The 19,279-nt window shown below is 47.4% G+C and overlaps 1 protein-coding gene across 1 annotated transcript; it reads right to left on the bottom strand.

The window, feature by feature from the left end:
* Nucleotides 1–8,720: 8,720 nt before the first annotated feature.
* Nucleotides 8,721–10,360, bottom strand: LOC124656166 (protein JINGUBANG-like). The gene has a single exon (XM_047194959.1). It carries the CDS (start codon nt 10,239–10,241, stop codon nt 8,856–8,858), a length of 1,386 nt encoding a protein of 461 aa, XP_047050915.1. The 5' UTR covers nt 10,242–10,360; the 3' UTR covers nt 8,721–8,855.
* Between the last annotated feature and the right edge of the window lie 8,919 nt (nt 10,361–19,279).

Here is a 19,279-nt window from a genome sequence, read left to right as displayed (position 1 = left end):
CTACTTTTATAAAGCTGTTACTACGATAAACTCTTGCGAGCAAGTCTGTTTCCAGGTGCAGCTGAATTGACAACTCCGCTGTTAAGGCTTTCAAGTATTCTTTGTCTCCCCTTGTGTCGAATCAATAAATTGGGTTTTACTTCCCTCGATCCCCTATACTTGTGGGTCATCATCCGGCTTTGGCACAAGTATGAAGCTATCCGAGTACTACGGATCGCATGCCAAGACGAGAAGGCTGGAGAGGAGGTCGTCGGCTAAGGATAAATCCGAGGTTCGGGGAGCTGAAGAAGAAGGTGGAGTCACTAGAGAAGCTGGTGGCCGAAAAGCCTGTGGAGAACACGGAGATGATGAACAAGTTATTGGACGAGAAGATCCGGCAGATCATCCCCCCGGGTTGATGGAGGGGTTAGGCTGCTTGGAATGCGGGAGGTCAAGTGGGGCCGATACATGTGCCCGGCATCGGCGGCAGCAACTCAAGCTTCCACGTGTCGCCGACGGTGCCGCTCCACCCGACGCCGGCGTCGGTGCTCCACCGAGACGCCGCCGCTCCACCCGACGCCGCAGCTCCAACCGCCGCCGCGGCTCCAGCCGGTCGCATCGACGCCCCCAACCGCCGCCCTTGTATCGACAGTAGCCGAGATCGACGCCATCAAGGAGGTAAACTCATTAGTTACTCCTTCGCGTCATCTTCTTTAACTATATATGCCTTTCGTGACTCGCCATCTCACGATGCCCAACATGGCGCCCACGACTCGGGATGAACAATGCATACTTACGCAAACGGTGGAGCCCGGCGGCAAGTTGGTGGAAGTTGCTAGCGGCCTTGTCATGGCTTCCCGCGTTATGCACGGCGCTTGATTGGCGGAAGACGTGGCGAAGGTCAAGTTGGTAATGGTAGTGCCGGAGTACCGCTACGCCATCCCCCCCTTTCAACCTCCGGGCACAGACGAAGGCGACGTTTTTCCCCTTGGGGATTGCACCTCATGGCTTATGAAATGGCCGAAGAACCAGATTCGTACGGGGGGTGGGGGTCTTCCGAGTGCTAAGAAAAGCACCGGCGCCACCTCCCCTATCATCCGGCCCAAGATCGCCGACGCCGACGACACCCTTAAGGAAACGGCGGTCGCCGCCCCCACTACCCCGAAGGAACCGGCGGTCGCCGCCGCCACCCAGAAGGAACCGACGATCGCCGCCACCACCACACGCCACAAACAGTTGTTGGGAGCGCTACCGCACCGACCGTCAACTAGACGCACGGTACGCCAAGCGGCGGCATCGCAACCGCCACCACCTAAGGTCCAGGACATGGCGCCAATTGATGGCAACGATGTAGATGATGATGATGACATCGATGCCTACATCAACACTGGCGCCTACAGCCAAGATATGTACATGCCTCCTATGGATGAACAAGCCTTCCGCACATACGGCGATCAACTTGGTCGTCCCCTACGATGACGAAGCAGCGCCTGGTCTTCACGGGTCTTTCTCAAGACACTCCTCCGGAGGGCTGGCAATCCAGCTCAAGTCAAGCTCGCTACCGTTTTCAGCCCTAACACGCTGCGTAAGACGATCATCGGGGAGCCACCCAAATCAACCCCGGCGACCTCGGAAGCACCACCACAGCACCCGAAGCACCACCATCGGCACCACCAGCACCCCCGTAGGTCGGGTGAAGAAGGCAAGGAAGAGAGGACCCAAGAAGGGCGCATCTTCGAGCCGGCCTGCTCCTAAGAGGATCCGGGCCGACGACATGGTAGCACCTACACCGGATGGCTTGCCCCGGTGTCATGAAGCTGGTAAACCGATACTGCCTCCGGACATGGAACACCTCGCAAGTGGACCAATGCTCCCTTTGCAGAACACTATTAATTATCTAGAGAGCGTCCTTCTTAAAGAAAAGGATCCAAATTACCCGGCGTTCTCGGTCAAGGTGCCGTCCGACCAGAACTTCGTCAATGAAGACCCCGCGGATATCTTCTTCATAGCGTTCGAGGACGTCTTCAACCTGTTTCACTCGAAACGGCTCGACTATAACTTGGTCCGCCTATACGCGATCAATCTTCATATGAAGATCAACAGAGAGAGACCCCGCCACATCGCGGTAGCGGATCCCTACTACATGCGCGATAGCCAGCTCCAGGACGGCTCAAGGACACGGACCAAGGCGGTGCGGTACCTCCGAACTTCATGCTCATGTACAAAGAGAGCAACACCATTCTTCCGCTCGTCTTTCCCGAGTAAGTACACATGCGCTCACGGCCGTCGTAACTTATGCTTTCTTATATATTTATTCCATTGCCGATCATTTCCAACATTCCATTTCAATTGCATGTGTTGAGCAGGGACAAATACTGCACACTCATCACCCTAGATCCGAAGTGGTCACTAGCCCAGTATTTCGACTCGTCGAGTACGACGACGAAGAAAGACTACAAGAGAATAAGGGGTGTTCTCGATGAGGCTATCCTTGGCTACTCCAAAAATGGAGGCACCTTCGACAAGAATGGGCAATATATCGAGGCCGGACACTAAAAAGCCCTGGTTCAAGCACGTGATCGACTTCCCTTGTATCAAGCAGCCAGCTGGCAGCATTAATGAGGCCTTCTATGTCCTCCATCACCTTAAAGGGTTTGTCGAGGATGCAGAGATGATGTCTCTGCCACCTAGTAAGCGAGACCCCATTAAAATGTCGAGGCAAATCAATGATGATGATCTTAGAGAAGACTTCCATCGCATCCAAGTAAAGCTCTCGGAAATTATCTTACAAGATGTATCCAACGCATCGGGGCTCTTACACCAACTCGGAGGGTTGTCTAAGAGGGATATCGAAGAATGCCTACATAGGCAGGGTGATGGAAGGACGTGGACGACGAAGGACTTGTACAAGCCGTTCCCGGAGCCGCTCAAGAAGACTTCTCGTTGACCGAGGGCCGGTGTGCCTAGCATTACTTTGAATCGATGGACAATTTGTACCGTGTTGTTAACTAAACTTGCTTAATTTGCTCGAAACGGTGGTCGTCGTTGTTGGACTTCAATTACTATTGTAGTCGTTATCGTTGAACCATATTACTTATGTGATACCGATGCTATATGTCTTTTAGGTTTATTATTATTGCCTTGCTTTAATTCTTGTGAATATGTATGCATGTGAACCCTCTAACTCTTTCCATTGCGTTATATACTAATATGACTTGTGTCCATAGAGATGACGTACTACGTCGTGTTCGAGGGGCGGGTTCCAGGAGTGTACGAGGAGTGGGAGGAGTGCAAGAAACAAGTGCACAAGTTCAGCGGTAACTGCTACAAAGGGTATCCGACTAGACACGAGGCGGTTGCCAAGTGGAGGGCGCACCAAGCGAACAAGAGCAAGATGAAGACCTTCCTTGTGCTCTCGCTCTTGCTCACCATCGTCGCGGCGGTACTCTATTTCATCCTAGTGTAGGCGGCGGCCGGTGTCACTTCGTTTGTATCTAGAGATGATGAGAACTTAATTAATTTGCATGGATTATGAGTTGTATGGAGCTATATGTATAACTCGATCGGGCTCTAAGTAATGTGATGATGATGTGATGATTATATATGTCCATATTATATCTGTCTATATTATATCAGTATATAACCTGTATACGGTGTATAAAACCAGTATAAAACCAGTATAAAACCTGTATAATACACCAGGGAGCACAAAATCGAATATACCTGTAGATTGTTCTGTGGCGCACCAAAACATAATTCTGTGGCGCACCTATTTCTGTGGCGCAGCTATATCACATGCGCCACAGAACTACTTATTTCTGTGGCGCAGCGGACATAGTGCGCCACAGAAACCTTAATTCTGTGGCGCACGGCCAGGTGCGCCACAGAAACCTTATTTTTGTGGCGACGTTTCTGTGGCGCACCTCCCATGCGCCACAGAATCCCATTTCCGTGCGCCACTGATGAGGCTTTTCCTACTAGTGTGGGCTAGAAGCCCAAAAGAAGTCACCCTTAAAGACTTCAAAGATGACCCGCTTCAGGTTTGAGTAGGCAGTGGCAGTTTAGTTCTTAGCTGCATCTTTTTCATGAGAACTTTCCATGATACCCATTCCCTTTTCAAAGATTCGATTTTATGGCTGGCTTATTGTATTCGATGTGTTGGTCACCTTGATAGCCGCAATTGGTCGAATTTAACTTTCAGATATCCTGCAAGTAAATGTCTACCTACTGTGTCTCACGTTGCTTACCTGCTTTTAAATTGGAAATAGCGCCAACCACAACCAGGTATGGGGAAATGCTTGATCATTCCAGCTTTTGGCTATTTGGTTTTGTTTGCAATCTACTTACTTTCATCTACTGCTGGGTGCTATTGACCTTTGCATGATGCAGATTGCAAGCCTATAACTTATCTAAGGAGTCTGGTGTCTGCTTATATGTGCTGCAGCTTTTGGATCTGGATCTTCTTTTGCTTTGTCATGCCATTGAATGTTTGGATCAATTTTCTTAACAATATAGCCTGGGTGCTTTTCTTTTTCTCCAACAGTAATAAAATGATATACATGTAAGGTATTTCCTTTTGAATTTGACTCCGTCGTTAAGTATTATAGTTTTCAAGTTCAAAATGGATTTGTTCCATTTCCTGCTAAATTTTTATTTCATTGCATGATTAATTTACTGTGACATGAGTCTTCACATCATTTCCAGCTGATAGCTGATGCCTTTTCTGTATGTTGGTTTTAAATACTAACGGATAGCTATCGCAGCTGTAGAACATCTGGGGATAATACTGAAGTGTTAAGCAACGGGTATTCATGTATGACACCAATCAGCAATTCTTTCATTTGAGTAACCTATTATATTTTCTGAATGTCTAACTTAGCTCTGTAGTAATAAGTGACACTTGGGGATGTGATGATAATTCACTTCAGGTTTGAGCAAGCAGTGGCAGATAGCTAGTTTTATGTTGCATACGAACTTTGTTTCAGGTGTCCCTACGAAAGATGTTTACCTTTGAGGTGTAAGAAATATGTTTAACTTGTATTGTAAAATCTCAAGTAGGTAAGGAGGAACGTCATGTTTGATAAAACATTGGGAGGTTTTTTTTAGATACTGATGATTAATATAAAACCATAGGAAAAACATATGTATCAAAGGGGTTATGGACTGTGTGATATGCCATATAGAAGGATACAACTTCAATTGTAAACCCATTTGAAGTGAATATGATCAACTAATCTAAACAAGAGTGTTGTTGGATGGAGAGTTCAAATATAATTAATTTGTAAAAGTAATCATCTTAAAAGAATTTATAGAATTTAAGTTACTCCAAAATTACTCAAATCCTCATATTTACAATTGAATACTTACAAATAGTTCTTAAAGTTTTAGAAAGTGATGTTACTGGACAGGGGACATCAATAAATTCCATTTGCAAAAGGAATCGTTTGATTTGAATTTGTAGAATTTGAATTATGCCTAAAATACTCAAACTATGATATTTAAATTTGAAAATTCGTAATTTTAGTAAACGTACAAACTAACAGCACTGTGGTGTACTTCTCATTTTTATGAATCCAACGGTATATCATTTGCAGTTTTCCAAGTTACAAAACTTTAGTTGTGAATTTTACATGATTCGTATGTTTGCATAAATAGACGATGAAGTTGTAGTTTAAGTTTAAATAAATTCCAACAAATAGACACGAAGTTGTCAAATTCTATATAGTACTATTATTTTGATAAATTTTAATATTTTATGTCGAAGGTCAATCATGTACTAATATATATTCCTCAAAAAAAGTTATTGAGATTTTCAGAACAATTATATGGCAATGGTATCACAAGGTGCCTTATTCTATTATTGATTTAAAAAATAAATAAATTATATAGAGAAGCCATCAAACTATACATTTCTTTGAGAAATCATCATAACCCTATTAGGGCAAGGTTTCTACAAGTTTCTTTTGATCCCCAAAATATAAAAGAAATTATAAGAGCCCCCCCCTTCGCGCAGTCCATCTATGGCCCGCAATGTAGCTCTCGATCGGTCGATGCCGCCCGCTGACCATTGAAGCTTTCGTGGAGAGGTGGAGCAGTTAAAGAGAAAGTGTAACAGTTGGGCGATAAAACATGATTATTAAGCTCGTCCGTGGTAGGGCACACCTGTCGGCGAGACGCGCTTAAACAAACAACGGGCATTGTATGGATGATCAAGATTGAAGAAAGAGAACCAAAAGAAGGCGGAGGGAACTTATTAGGCTGCTCTGGAATGTGGCCCATGTAGTATTGTTTAGCCTTCACCCCTACTTGACCTAACGGGCGTTAAATATGAGGCCCATGTATTTGACGCAACGGCGTTAAATAGGTGGCCCATGTTCCCCGAGCAAAGTCCCGATTTGTGTGCACCACCATGAACCATGTGCTGCGATCCACGAATTGTTCAGCCCTATCTTTTTCTCCAGCGTGAGTCCATGCTCTGGTTGCTGCCTTTTCTCCATCTGCTACAAAAAAAAAAGGTATTGCTGCCTTTGATCAATTTCTCTGAACTTTTCAAGAATTTCTACGGCCGGCGCAAGGCAGCCGCACGCGACTTCTCCGGTCGGCCTGCGTTGCTTCGCTCGTACGGTACTCACACGACGGAGAAACCAAAAGCCTCCTTTTGTCAGTTTTGGCGTCGCACTCGTATACTGGCAGTACGTCCGTAGCATGTCTGCACCTCACAAATGAACACCACCTTTATTTGGGGTACATATAATACAATACAGTGCTTCACGTACAGGTACGTGCCGCCGATGTGTGCTACGAAAAGTACGTGTGCCCTGCCGGCTACTACAATGACATTTGACAGGCATCTTTCTGATTTTACATCAAGCAATCGATCGGATCGAGTTAATGAATGCAAATTAAGGAACTACAGCTACGGCCGGGCCGGCGTCCTTGTCTTGACTTATCTCTGAAAGGCTTGCACGACAATCGTCTCTTCTTCTGTTAACCGAGGCAAACTACCAGCATCTTTGTTCAGATACGGTTCTTTAGGTCATAGATGTAAATACACATATTAAGTAAAATGTATTTTAAATCCATTTTAAAATGTTTAAAGAGTTTCTTAAAATTTCGCGGTGTACATCCAATATCTTATGCTAGCTCACAAAAGTTTTGCAGGAACAAATATTTTCACCAGGCCTATGTAAAAAGGGAAAAAAATATGTCACGCGAAAGGATATTTTGAATTATCATTTTTGCACACGCCCCAATTTTTTTTATAAAAATCTTGGAACTTTGTATGTGAGCACAGGATATGGGAAGTTACACCCCGCAAACTTTATTCCTCAGACAATCTCAAATTTACAGGACAATATTTTATTTGCGAAAAGTCACAATATATTATCCGAAACCAGCCCTTGCAAGAAAATTCTTATAAGAATAAAAAAGTAAGTTCGTGAACATATCAGCATGCCGTCTCCAGACCTCCAACATAGCACAACTCGTGTTGGAGAAATTTTGAAAAAAAAACCCAGATGCTTGTATAAGCATCGGCCAGGAAGTCATCGACATAGAGTAGAAGATGACGGCGACCACGCTCTCGAAAGATCGCTATCCCGGGGAAGCTTATTGAGAAGGGGCGGGATATAATCCCAGCTCATACCAGGCGGAGTTGGGGGACTCCAAACTCGCAAGTTCCTGGTCAAGCCGTACCTTGCTGAGTTTCATCAGGCGGATGCAAAACTAGGACGCTAATACGCTGCGACATCATCACCTCCACGAAAAGTCACCGCCTTAGACATACACTTATCACGCCAAACCTAATGCCAGACGATAGACTCCAAACTCTAGTGCGTCGACACACCTCTGAGGAATAACATCGAACTTGAACAAACTGATATTCATCATCGCCGATGCACCTACACCAAAGACAAAAAAAACAAGAAGTTCCTACTGGAACCAAACATCCGATCCGTGGCCCCCTACCCTCCGGCTGACGTGGCGGCAAGGGAAGTCATGGGTTGGTGGCAGGGCCGGCAGCCGAGGGATGGAGCTAATCACCAATCTCCGGCTGCGAGAGCTTACCTAGGAAAACTTGCACGATGATCTTCAATGCTACTCCCTCCGTCCTCAAATAAGTGAATGTTAAGCCTCAAATTTTATCCACGAAAGAGTGTACTTGTATCTTCCCAATGTATTTTCAAGTAGTAAAAAATGCTTCTCTCTCATCGCACGGAAATCAAACCCAACAATATTCAGCACATGTTATCTTCAACTTCTACATGCCCTTAGCTCATTGTAGGCGAAAGAGCTAAAGAGGATACAGATGTTGTTGCATATTACCAATATAATTTTTCATCTACTTGATAATCTGCATCGTATACTTATTTGTGGATAGAGAGAATATGCAGCTGAAATATTGAGGCAAATTGCCTATATCTTCTTTCTTTTCGTCTCACGCAAGCCAAAACTTTTGAACAACTTGTCTTACAAACAACAGGACAACATCGTTCACATCCCCAAAGTCTCAAATTAAGCCGAACCAGAAAGAACTGTTCCTTGCTTGAGACGAGAGTGCACAAATCGATGATATCTGACCAACTTCCGGCCTGGCCCTGCCACCAGCCGCTCGGACCACCGACCAAATCACCACCACACACTCACCCATCAACGTCCATTACGTGGGCCTCCGAAATAAATCCAGTAATAATAAACAAACAAATCAAACATACGCAGCACCGTACGTACAATACATACATACATACGGGGCAGTATGATTCTACATTGCTCGTACGCGTATCTACAGCCTAATTCTACCACGCCCTCGCACGGTCTACACGTGCGTGCTCTACATTGCCCCTGCCGAAGGAGACTTGCTTCACGCGCTTGGAAGATCAGCTCAGCTCCGGCGCCCGGCGCGGCGTGTTCCACGCGCCCAGCGGCGACGGCGAGCCCTTCCACACGTGCGCAGGCGTCCGCCCCATCGTCGCCACCGCGTCCGGCGCGTCGGACACGCGCCACACCTTGACGGACCCGTCGAGGCTGCCGCTGTACACAACCCACCGCCGGTGCCCGTCCGCGTCGAGGGTCTCTTCCTCGTCCATGGCCACGCACTTCACCGGGCCCGTGTGGCCGGTGAGCACGGCCAGGCGGGAGTGCTCCGCGCCCTCGTCGCGGCGCCACACGCAGACCGTCCGGTCGGCGGAGCCGCTCACCACCACGCGCCCGGCCACGGCGAGCGACAGCACGGCCATCCTGTGCCCGCGCAGCGCGCCACCGTTCCTCGGCGCGCTCTCCCGCGCGGCTCCCCGTCGCCACTGCCAGTGCGTCACGGCCCCGTCCGACGAGGCCACGTACACGACCCGCGCCTCCGCGGCGACCGCGATGGCGGTCACGGCGCTGTCAGCCTTGCGCAGCACCCGCTCCATGACGTGCCTGGTCGCGCCGTGCTTCCCGGCCTCCCGCCGCCACACCTTCACCGTGCCGTCGGCCGACCCCGTGAACGCCAGCGCGTCGAACCCGGCCGCGGCGACCGTGTTCACGGCGTCGTCGTGGGCGCGCACGGACTCGAGGCACCGCGAGTCGCCCACGCGCCACACCTTGAAGGTCCGGTCCCAGGACCCCGAGTAGATCACCCCGGCCTCCACATCTAAGCTGAGGCACGACACGGCGTCGAAGTGCCGGAGCCAGAGCGAGCTCTGTTTCCGCCGGCCCGTCTGCACGTAGTGCGACGGGCGGACGGAGCTCCGGATGAGCTCCCCGAGCCGCGGGAGCGAGCCGACGCGCTTATGCAAAGCCGGGTCGTCGGCGGCGTCCCGGCGCCAGACGCGGACCTTGCCGTCCTGGTGGCCGGTGTAGATCCTGCCGTCCCCGGCGACCAAGATGGCCTTGACGAGGCCGCTGCCGCACTTGAACCCGGCGAACTCGCGCTGGTCCTTCCACACCCGCACGTTCTTGGAGTCGGTGCCGGTGTAGAGCAGGTCTCCCGCCGCGGCGAGCGAGTACACGTGCCCGTCCGCCTTCACCAGCGACCCGAGCAGACCTGTGTCGCTCGTTCCAGCCAGCGCGGAACCGGCGCCTAGACCTGGGAGGTTCACCCACGGCGAGGGCATGTACGGCGACGGGGAGGCCGCTGCCGACGTGCCCGCGCTCCCGCTGGACATCGGCGATGGGAGAGACGAGCACACGTCGCCGTCGTCTTCCTCGTCCGATGACATCTTGGCCGCGGCCACCGCCGGGTCTGGCCGTATGAACTGCAGCAACTTCTTGTGATTCCTCATGGTTGATCACCAGCCAACAATCAAGAATTCTTGGAGTGATCGATGAGAACAGCAGGAAGATGGAAGGGAGACGGAACCGAGGAACGATGGAGAGTGACAGATTGTGGTGGTTTGGCGACGAAGATCTTCAGGTGATCGTGCTGCGGTGCGGCGGGGGCGGGGTATATATAGAAGCTTGCGACGGTCGTTGTGACAGATGGACGGCTGAGCTTCGGCGACGATGGACGTTGCTTCTTCCTTTTCCAGGGAGCACGTGGCGACGCCGGAAGACGGCGCGGTACCATGATTTCCATTGCACAAGCACAAGTGAGTGGCACAGTGGTGATGGTGCGCCCCCGGCCCGCAACCGCAAATCGCACTGACGCCGGCGCACCACACGATCGATTGTACGGCGCCAAAATGTCAACGTGAAGCTTGCATCGACGCAGTTCCCTGTGTAAAAATGCCAGGGTTCCATATGAACTCGCAAAGTCATGGTTGAATTCAGGGCCGGACATGTGCAGCCTGTTCGACCGCACAGAGCCTTCCGATTTAGAGGACCTTCAAATTAACATGTTAAACTAATACTCTAATGAGCGATTTTGCTTAATTGGACCTCAATCAATTCAATGAGAGATGCTACGAAGTATACTCCATTAAGGAAGTACTAGTGCTTAGGAAATTTGCACTCGCATTAACTCCAAAGGCCCCAAAGCCACGCACGCCTCTTTACCCGTATCTTTTCTTTCTCTTCCATCGCGGTGCAGCTAATTCAGTTACTCTTCCAATTAATATTAAGATTTTGTCCTCAAGAATTTTTATGAAGAACTAATTGAAGATTCATTTTAGAAAGATGGCACGCTTTCGATTAAAAATTAGGGCTTTTGAATTCTTAGATTGCTTTTTCACATGATGCACTTCTTTTAATTTATTTTACCACATACTACCTTCATTCCTATAAATAAGACACGCACACATTTCAATGTGAACCTTGATCAAATAAATAGGACAACAATATCACGATTATATAATACATAAGCAACATTGTTAGAATCGTGTTGGAAAATAATTTTTAATGATATCAGTTTTATATCAAATATTTTTTATATACTTCATCCTGAAAAATATGTTTCAACTTCATCAAAACTTGCATGTATCTACAAACTAAACTTATCTAAATACATGTATATCTAGATAAAATTGAAACATCTTTTTTAAATACAGAGATATAGATTAATTTTTTTCAAAGATAAAATAAGAAAAACAAGGGCACATTGTTTATTGAATGGAGTGAGTAGTATATATAAAATCATCTTAGTTGCCAATGATCATGTTGAGGACCTCTATTTTCAGGGCCTCCGTATTCTCAGGGACGGCCCTGGTTGAATTGAATGTACCCTCAAAATGCAAGTTATGTTTTTGTGGCAATGCGGAGCAGTGTAGTCCACAAGCATGCATTAACGTGCGAGGAATATCGTGTACTGCAAGAAAGTCAAAACCTGAGTAGGGCTAAGATCTACATTATCTACACCGACGGTCTTAATAACGATCCTAATAGTTCTAGTGGGCAGCCGCGTGGTTTCGGACCATAACGAGGCGCCCCATAAGAGCAAAAACAATAGTGTAGTCGACAGCTGGCTATAACAGTTTGCCACATCATTTATAGTTAACTTATAGATAGCATGTACAATATTAAACTATAAAAGTATAGTACTTTTGCAATATATGGCACACCTTTTAGTTGAAGATCACGCTTTCATTCTCTCTCCTCTAACTAAGCAAACATATAATAGTTTATTTTTATAGCCAACTGATTGGACCTTATTATACTTACTCTAAATAGCTAGCAACATTTCAAGCTCAATAGATACCCAATATGACAGTGTTTGCCCCTAGGGCCAGGCATGTCGCCGCTCCTCATCACGTAGGATTTCTTGGGTGAGACCGTCCTAGTAGCGAGAGAAGTGGCGGATTGTTGTCTTTAATGACAGTGGAGAAGACTAGTGGACGTGTCGGTTTCCCATGCAGACGTAGCGTGAGACGAGTTCCTCGTCGTTTTTGATGTGCACGATATCCTCCTCTATTAAATCTGGTCCCCTCTTCGCCCCTGGCAAAAAACCCTAGCCCACCACCTCCATCTTCCTAGCGATGGCGCGCAACCAAGAAGTCGGCGGCGGCGGCAGCGACGGCGAGTATGGCGAGTTCACGCACCACCCCGGTGCCGCATAGAGCTCGCCTGCTTGTGCCGCCGGATTACCAGCTGCCCCACGACTACCACATGTCCAACGGCGGCTTCGATGTTCCGCCGTTGTCGGAGAGGGTGGAGCTCCGGGACCTCATCACACAGCGTCGGGTATTGTAGCTAACTCATACCGCTACATGTTGTAGTACGCAGGTCGTTGACATAAAAAATTTGAAAGTACCAATTTCCAAGTATTACATCTCTCGGAGTGGTGCAACATAAACTTTACGGGTCCAAATATCAAACACTTATTATTATAAGTCGGTACAAACTCTTCGATATCCTCATTGGTCCAGTGAGGATAACAATCTAGCTCAACTCCAACTCTGAAAATCTCACAAACCATATATCGGAATCATTAAACTAAGTACTATTAAGCTCAACAACTTTTTATATATCGGTGAAGGTTTTAGGATACCCAGCTCTCCTATGACTATTCGGGATTTTTTCCTTCTCGTCCTCGACTTCGTGAGCAACGTAGATTATCCCGTAGTGGCGTAGTCCATGCCTTCAATTCCACCTGAGAGATCGAGATCCTCGTACATGACCTCGTAGGTGCCTTCAGTCTCTTCTCAGGGTGATGTCCCTCACTACTCTTATAGTCTAGCGAGGGTTTTTGGAAGTAAACAGGTGAGCGTACTCAACAAGCTCGTATGAAAGGAAAGCAATGTTAAATAACTTCGGCCTCTGATCTTAGTTGGTATTGGAAATATTATGTCAGCTACATGTATATTTGGTCAGGTAGAGCTCAAGGAAGAAGTGAGCCTAGCTCATTCGGTTAGGGAAGTGGATGTACAACCCAGCCACCTAGGTTCAAGTCCCACGGACCCAGAATTGGGTTCTTATTATTTAAAAAAAACCACTATAGGGGCTTCCCCTACCGTATTTCTTTAAAAAAGGTAGAGCTTAAGGCTTATTTGCACAAACCTGGATGTTCGGTATCTTTATCAAATATTTTTCTCTTAAGTGATACCATTGAAAAAAACAAATGAACCTAATACCCTTGTCAATCTATGAAATTTTAACTAAAGATATTGGAATGACACTCCGGAATACGTGTGCCGATGGCTAGGATCTGTGCCGACGGTTTTTTGTCGGGGTCGTCGGCATAGGGTTCGAATAAAAAAGGCCGATGGCACAGGCCCGGTCTCGCCGTCGGCACAGGAAGCCATCACCAAAGGGGTCTCCGCCGTGACGGTGAGGTAACGGCGCAACGACGTTAGGACTATGCCAACGGCCATGTTTTTCTCTTTTTCCCTCTCCAGGCAAAAGATTTTTTCTCCATGCACCCCACCACCGGGAATCGCCTTTTTAGTTTTCAAAAAAAAAATGTTAGAAATTTCAAAAATAAATTCTTTGCGGTGACCATGTAATATGTGGTCTAGTTGTTAGGAAAATTAACAAACATGAATTTTGATACATTATGCAAAATGGCGTCATATTTGATAAAACGGCTTTTCTGGTTGCATACGACCTCCGATGAAAATATTTTTTATATTAAAATGTATCTACAAAAAATTTACATCCGATTTCAATGCCTACGGTCGTTTACTTGTTTTTTTAATTCATCAAAATCAATAAAATATGACTTTTTCAGCTTATAGATTTTCATGAAAAAAGTGAAAGAAAAATTATTTTATTGTTTCAAGATTTATTATTAAAAAATAATGTATTTATTTTTCGAATGGTTAAATAATTATTTGGAATTTAAATAATAAATAAGCGTAATGTCATGGTTCAAGGGTTAACATGATTCATAAGGTACTATTGTCAACAAAAAATAACTCCTCTGTCGAAAGCTCACTTCGAAGAAATGAAGAAGTTAAGCATGCTGAAATGGAAGCAGTTTAAGAATAGGTGACTGAGTGAAAAAATTATCTATTAATTAATAAATCGATCTAATATTAAGCATGCTTAGAAATTAAACTGTCAAACAACTAAAAAATGCTAGAAAAAAATAAAAAATAATGATTTTTTTTGAAAAATAATGCACATGTGCACCTGTATTGTGCTGACGGTGCTCTGTGCAAACGTTAGCCGTCGGCATAGCCTATGCCAACATCCAAAATGGCCTGAACCCATTCGATTAGATTTTTGATGCGAGATCCTTTGCCCAGTCACTCCAAAATGTCTATAGCCGAGACATGACCGGACATCATCCATCTTAAGGTTCAGGTTTTGTCGCGGCCGGGGCTTTTCCTGCCCAATTTCCTCGTCGATACATGGAAACCCAGGTCCTTTTTGCCATGCCGTGCGCCCGCGGTCAGTACCATATGTGGTGGCCTGACGTGTGAGGATAGCATTCGCCGGCAGCCATGCATGTCGTCGTGCCTGACCATGCCATGTCGAGCCAAGGGCTGGCCTGGGTTTACCGTGGAGGCGAGGTCGTTGCTTGGGATCACAGGTTTCCAGCGGACACCAATGCAACGAGCAAGGTGTGTGAGTGGTTTTCGATAGTTCGATCAACCGGATAACTTAGCTAGTCTTCTCAGATCTCAAGCTACGCCACAGAGATTAATATCACTACCTGCGGACACGTACGTACGTCTATAATATCGCTCAGATGCTTGCTCGGATAGTTAAGTAGTGGTACTAAAAGTAAGTACAGAAGACGCGCGATATCAAAATGAGAGATTCTTCCGGTCAAGTCGATCACCACCTACCTGGCTAGCTCCCCTTCTATTTTCGGACACATCACACGACGTGTTCACCAACGAGCTATAGTACTAACTTAACTAGGACATTGTCAAGGAAGGTAGCCAACCGCACCATCGGCCGCCGCCTCATTGTTAATTATCGGGAGACAAGATCAAGCATCAATGACACATGACGATGCTAAGCAATTTATACTAATTAGTATACACAAGGGCACTAAGCAAGGGTGAGCTGTCCATAACACGCAACGAAGGACGTCCACGTCGTGCCAAACAGATCTATGGTTGACTTAATAATATGGTACACATTGTTCACGAGAAGAAATAAGAGCGTTTAGATGAAACACGTGTCATTTTTTGGGCAGCGCTCGTGATCAGGGTCTTAGACATAACAATATAGAGTACTCCACTTTCTCCTGTCTGCCCTCCCATCTCCCATCTTGCGGCCGATCATCGGTCTCTCGACCTTCTCTCCCCTCTTTGGACAATAATCTTGCGGCCCAACACCGCCATTGTGCTTTTACGGTCTTACCAAGCCTAAACTCTCCCCAAAATATGAGCTCCTACCATGTACCATAAACTGAGAAAGCGAGCGGCATCCAAAGTGCGCCTCCGCTGCCAGCATTAGCATCGTCGCCAGCGCCTTAGACCACGCCAAGGCACACCACCATGTCCATTGGCTCCACTTTCTCCCGCGTGCCCTCCCATCTGCCATCTTGCGGCCGATCATCGGTCTCTCGACCTTCTCTCCCCTCTTTGGACAACAATCTTGCGGCCCAACACCGCAATTGTGCTTTTACGGTCTTACCAAGCCTAAACTCTCCCCAAAATATGAGCTCCTACGTGTACCATAAACTGAGAAAGCGAGCGGCATCCAAAGTGCGCCTCCGCTTCCAGCATTAGCATCGTTGCCAGCGCCTTAGACCACGCCAAGGCACGCCACCATGTCCATTGGCTCCACTTTCTCCCGCGTGCCCTCCCATCTCCCATCTTGCGGCCGATCATCGGTCTCTCGACCTTCTCTCCCCTCTTTGGACAACAATCTTGCGGCCCAACACCGCCATTGTGCTTTTACGGTCTTACCAAGCCTAAACTCTCCCCAAAATATGAGCTCCTACCGTGTACCATAAACTGAGAAAGCGAGCGGCATCCAAAGTGCGCCTCCGCTGCCAGCATTAGCATCATCGCCAGCGCCTTAGACCACGCCAAGGCACGCCACCATGTCCATTGGCTCCGTCTCACGGAGTAGACCTCGTAGGCACAAGGAATCATAACTAGAAGACACGAGTGGATGGCTCGGTCATCATCTTCCATGGCACTAGTACATCGCCGTTCCTAGATCAAGGTTTGGGAACTCTTCATTCAACCATCACATACTTGGGATGTCAAGAAATCCCAGCTGACACCACCAGAGGTTTAAAATGGACCGGGGTCGAGAAGTAAAGAGTATGAGGGTATTCAGCTCTTGCCTACAAATTTAAGGTTTGATTTTTCATTTTTTTTGCTTTCAAAATAAGCTGGACTCCATACGGCATCGTAAATAGTGGACCTAAACTCTCCCCCGAGGCGGCGGCGCCGCCCGCCGTCCCCGGGGAGTTCCCCTCCACTCCGCCCTCCTCCCCTCCCCTACAGGCCCCCCTCCTCCGCCGCCGTCGCCGAGGATGCCGCGGGGCAAAGCCCCTGTGGTGAGGCGGCGGTGGCGGCTCGGTCCTCCGTCGGCAGAGCGCAGCACGGCCTGCGGGAGCGTGTGGGGGCGGCGGCCTACACCCTCCTCCTCCGTCGACTGAACGCAGCGGGATGGCGGTGGCCGGCGGATCTCCGGCGGCCGGCGGCGGATGTTGGCTGCGGTGTGGTCGGATCTGGGCCGGAGGTTCGGATCGCGATCCATCGCGGCTGCGTCTCGTCAATGGCACGAGGAGGCTTCGATGGGTCTTCTTCGCGGCTTGAGGACGTCCGGGTCTTCGGCCCGGGCATGGTGGTGGTGGCTGACTTCATCCACCGAAGCGCGCCGGCCAGGCTGGCCGTGTTGGATTTTTCATCCCACTTTCGGCCGCCGGCAGCCGAGACGGGGAGGCATAGTAGCCGGTGAAAACCGAGCCGACTCCGGTCATGGCGGGCGATGGCGGCGTCTGCGCCGTTTTCTTGTTGAAGGCATCGTCAAGCAACTATCGCTAACCTACTCGTTCCGGCGGCGAGATGGAGGAGCTTGGAAGCCGGCGATGGTGTCGCCGGTGGAGGGTTGGAGTGGCCAGCCCAGGATGGTCGCCGACGTGGGGGTCCGACCTGTATAAAGGTGGCGGTCCTAGGGCCTCTCTTGCGTGAAGAGGAGGACCTACCGGAGGCCTGGACTCGTGATCTGGCCGGAGTGTTGAGTTCCGGAAGGCTCCGCCGATGAATGTAACAGTGCTTTTGCCCGGAGTTTGTTGGATCGGAGGTATTCGGTCGTGCGCACCCATGTTTTTATTCCGACCGATTGGTTCTCGGAGGGAGCGGCGCAAAGCTCTTTTTCTTTGATTGACATCAAGTGACTATGGATCCATGATGAAAGTCGGAAGAAGAGAATTTCATGAAGGCCGGAGGGGAGGACTAGCTAAGGGAGGTTCAAGTATTTGCGATGTTGAGGGACTTGCTTGGTGTTCCGGGCTTCACAGCAGCGGTATGAAAGTGGGGTAACAACACAGGTGAAGTGCAGAGTCCTACATTTCAGGGTGAAAACCCAAGGTCTGGCCCTAATTGGTTGTGCCTGGCAATGTCCTTGGTGGATGCATTTATTTTGAGAGCGGGGACTAGTCTGTAATTCAGGTGTTGTCTTGGCGGTGGATGTATTGCTGTTGTTAGGCCCGAGTACTGTAGCGGGACTTTTGTTTCTTAGTTTTTTTTTCTTGTTTTTGGCTGTGTGCATCCGTAGTGCCATTAGGGTGGTGCGTTGTTGCAGAAGCTGGGTGTAATTGGTATCTTCTTGATATTAATATATTCCCTTTATCGAAAAAAAATACAGCATCGTAAAGTCACGGATAAATTGAATGTAGCGTTAAAATGCACGTTACTATCGTGTCAGTGCGGTACATTAATGTGCGAGGAATATCGTGTAATGTAACAAAGTCAAACCCGAGGAGATGGAAACAAAGCGGCCGGCAGAACCACGTAGCCGCCAAGGTGACAAGTACGTGCAGCATACAGTAGCTCATCTAGCCGCGCTGGTTTGACTTGACGTAAGTACACTATGGCATGTACTTACCAGGTCTAAACACGAATTAAACACACACTTGCTCGTTGACGGATTCGAATCACTTCACTGCACGCGTAAAATACAGATTAAGTCCACGTTCAATACACACCAAGTATTACGATATGACACAGTTAATTCGGATGGGACGTGCTAACTCGATCGGTCGATACTGTGTGGTGTGGATCACCGGGACGTGTAAACCAGGAAGACAAAGACATGTGATGGCTCCACCGCTCCAAGCATTACAACAGTTCTAAAATAAAATCCAAATCTACACATGTAGTGACTTGTAGTATTATAGTAGTACAACCTAGCTAGCTATGTCCGTAAAAAAATATCTAGTGTATACTAAATATGTTCAAATTTAGACAAATCTGGACGAAGAAGTTATTTATTATACCAATAATAATATATCTTTTGTTTTCTAATACCTCCGATTCATCTTACTTGTCACTAGTATGGATATATCTACTACTAAAAAAATATAGATACATCTATATTAGAGATAATTAATATTAATCAGAGGAAGTACCTGATTTTAGTTAGATTTGTGTTGTTGCTCATGTCTTTATTATGCTTTTTGACAAGGGGCACATTTCACATCTATGTCACAAAAGATAAACCAAACTTCTCTATACCATTTAGCATGACAAAAGCAAAATATATTCATGCATTTACTATGTTGTAAAAAATTCAACAACAAAACTAACACAAAAACTAAAATTGATTGAAGCTAACACTATTTAGATGATTTTTTTTCCGAAATGGAGGATGGAACACCCGCCTCAGCATCGAAATGATGCATACATCCTTTATTTGCACAATATTTAGCAAATAAAGTGTAATTCAGGTCACCCATGGAACGTGTGATGCTGGTGAGGTGCACACACTTCCAAAGGATCCCCCAAATTCGCATGTGTCGTTCATCGCAAAT

The sequence above is a fragment of the Lolium rigidum genome, chromosome 5 (assembly GCF_022539505.1).
Source record: "Lolium rigidum isolate FL_2022 chromosome 5, APGP_CSIRO_Lrig_0.1, whole genome shotgun sequence".
Lineage (NCBI taxonomy): Eukaryota > Viridiplantae > Streptophyta > Magnoliopsida > Poales > Poaceae > Lolium > Lolium rigidum.
The sequence above is the reverse complement of the archived record's forward strand: the minus strand, read 5'-3'. Positions and strand labels throughout refer to the sequence as shown.

Coding starts and splice junctions, on each gene's coding strand:
- LOC124656166 (XM_047194959.1), bottom strand. CDS start 10,241: ATGAGGAATCACAAGAAGTTGCTGCAGTTCATACGGCCAGACCCGGCG.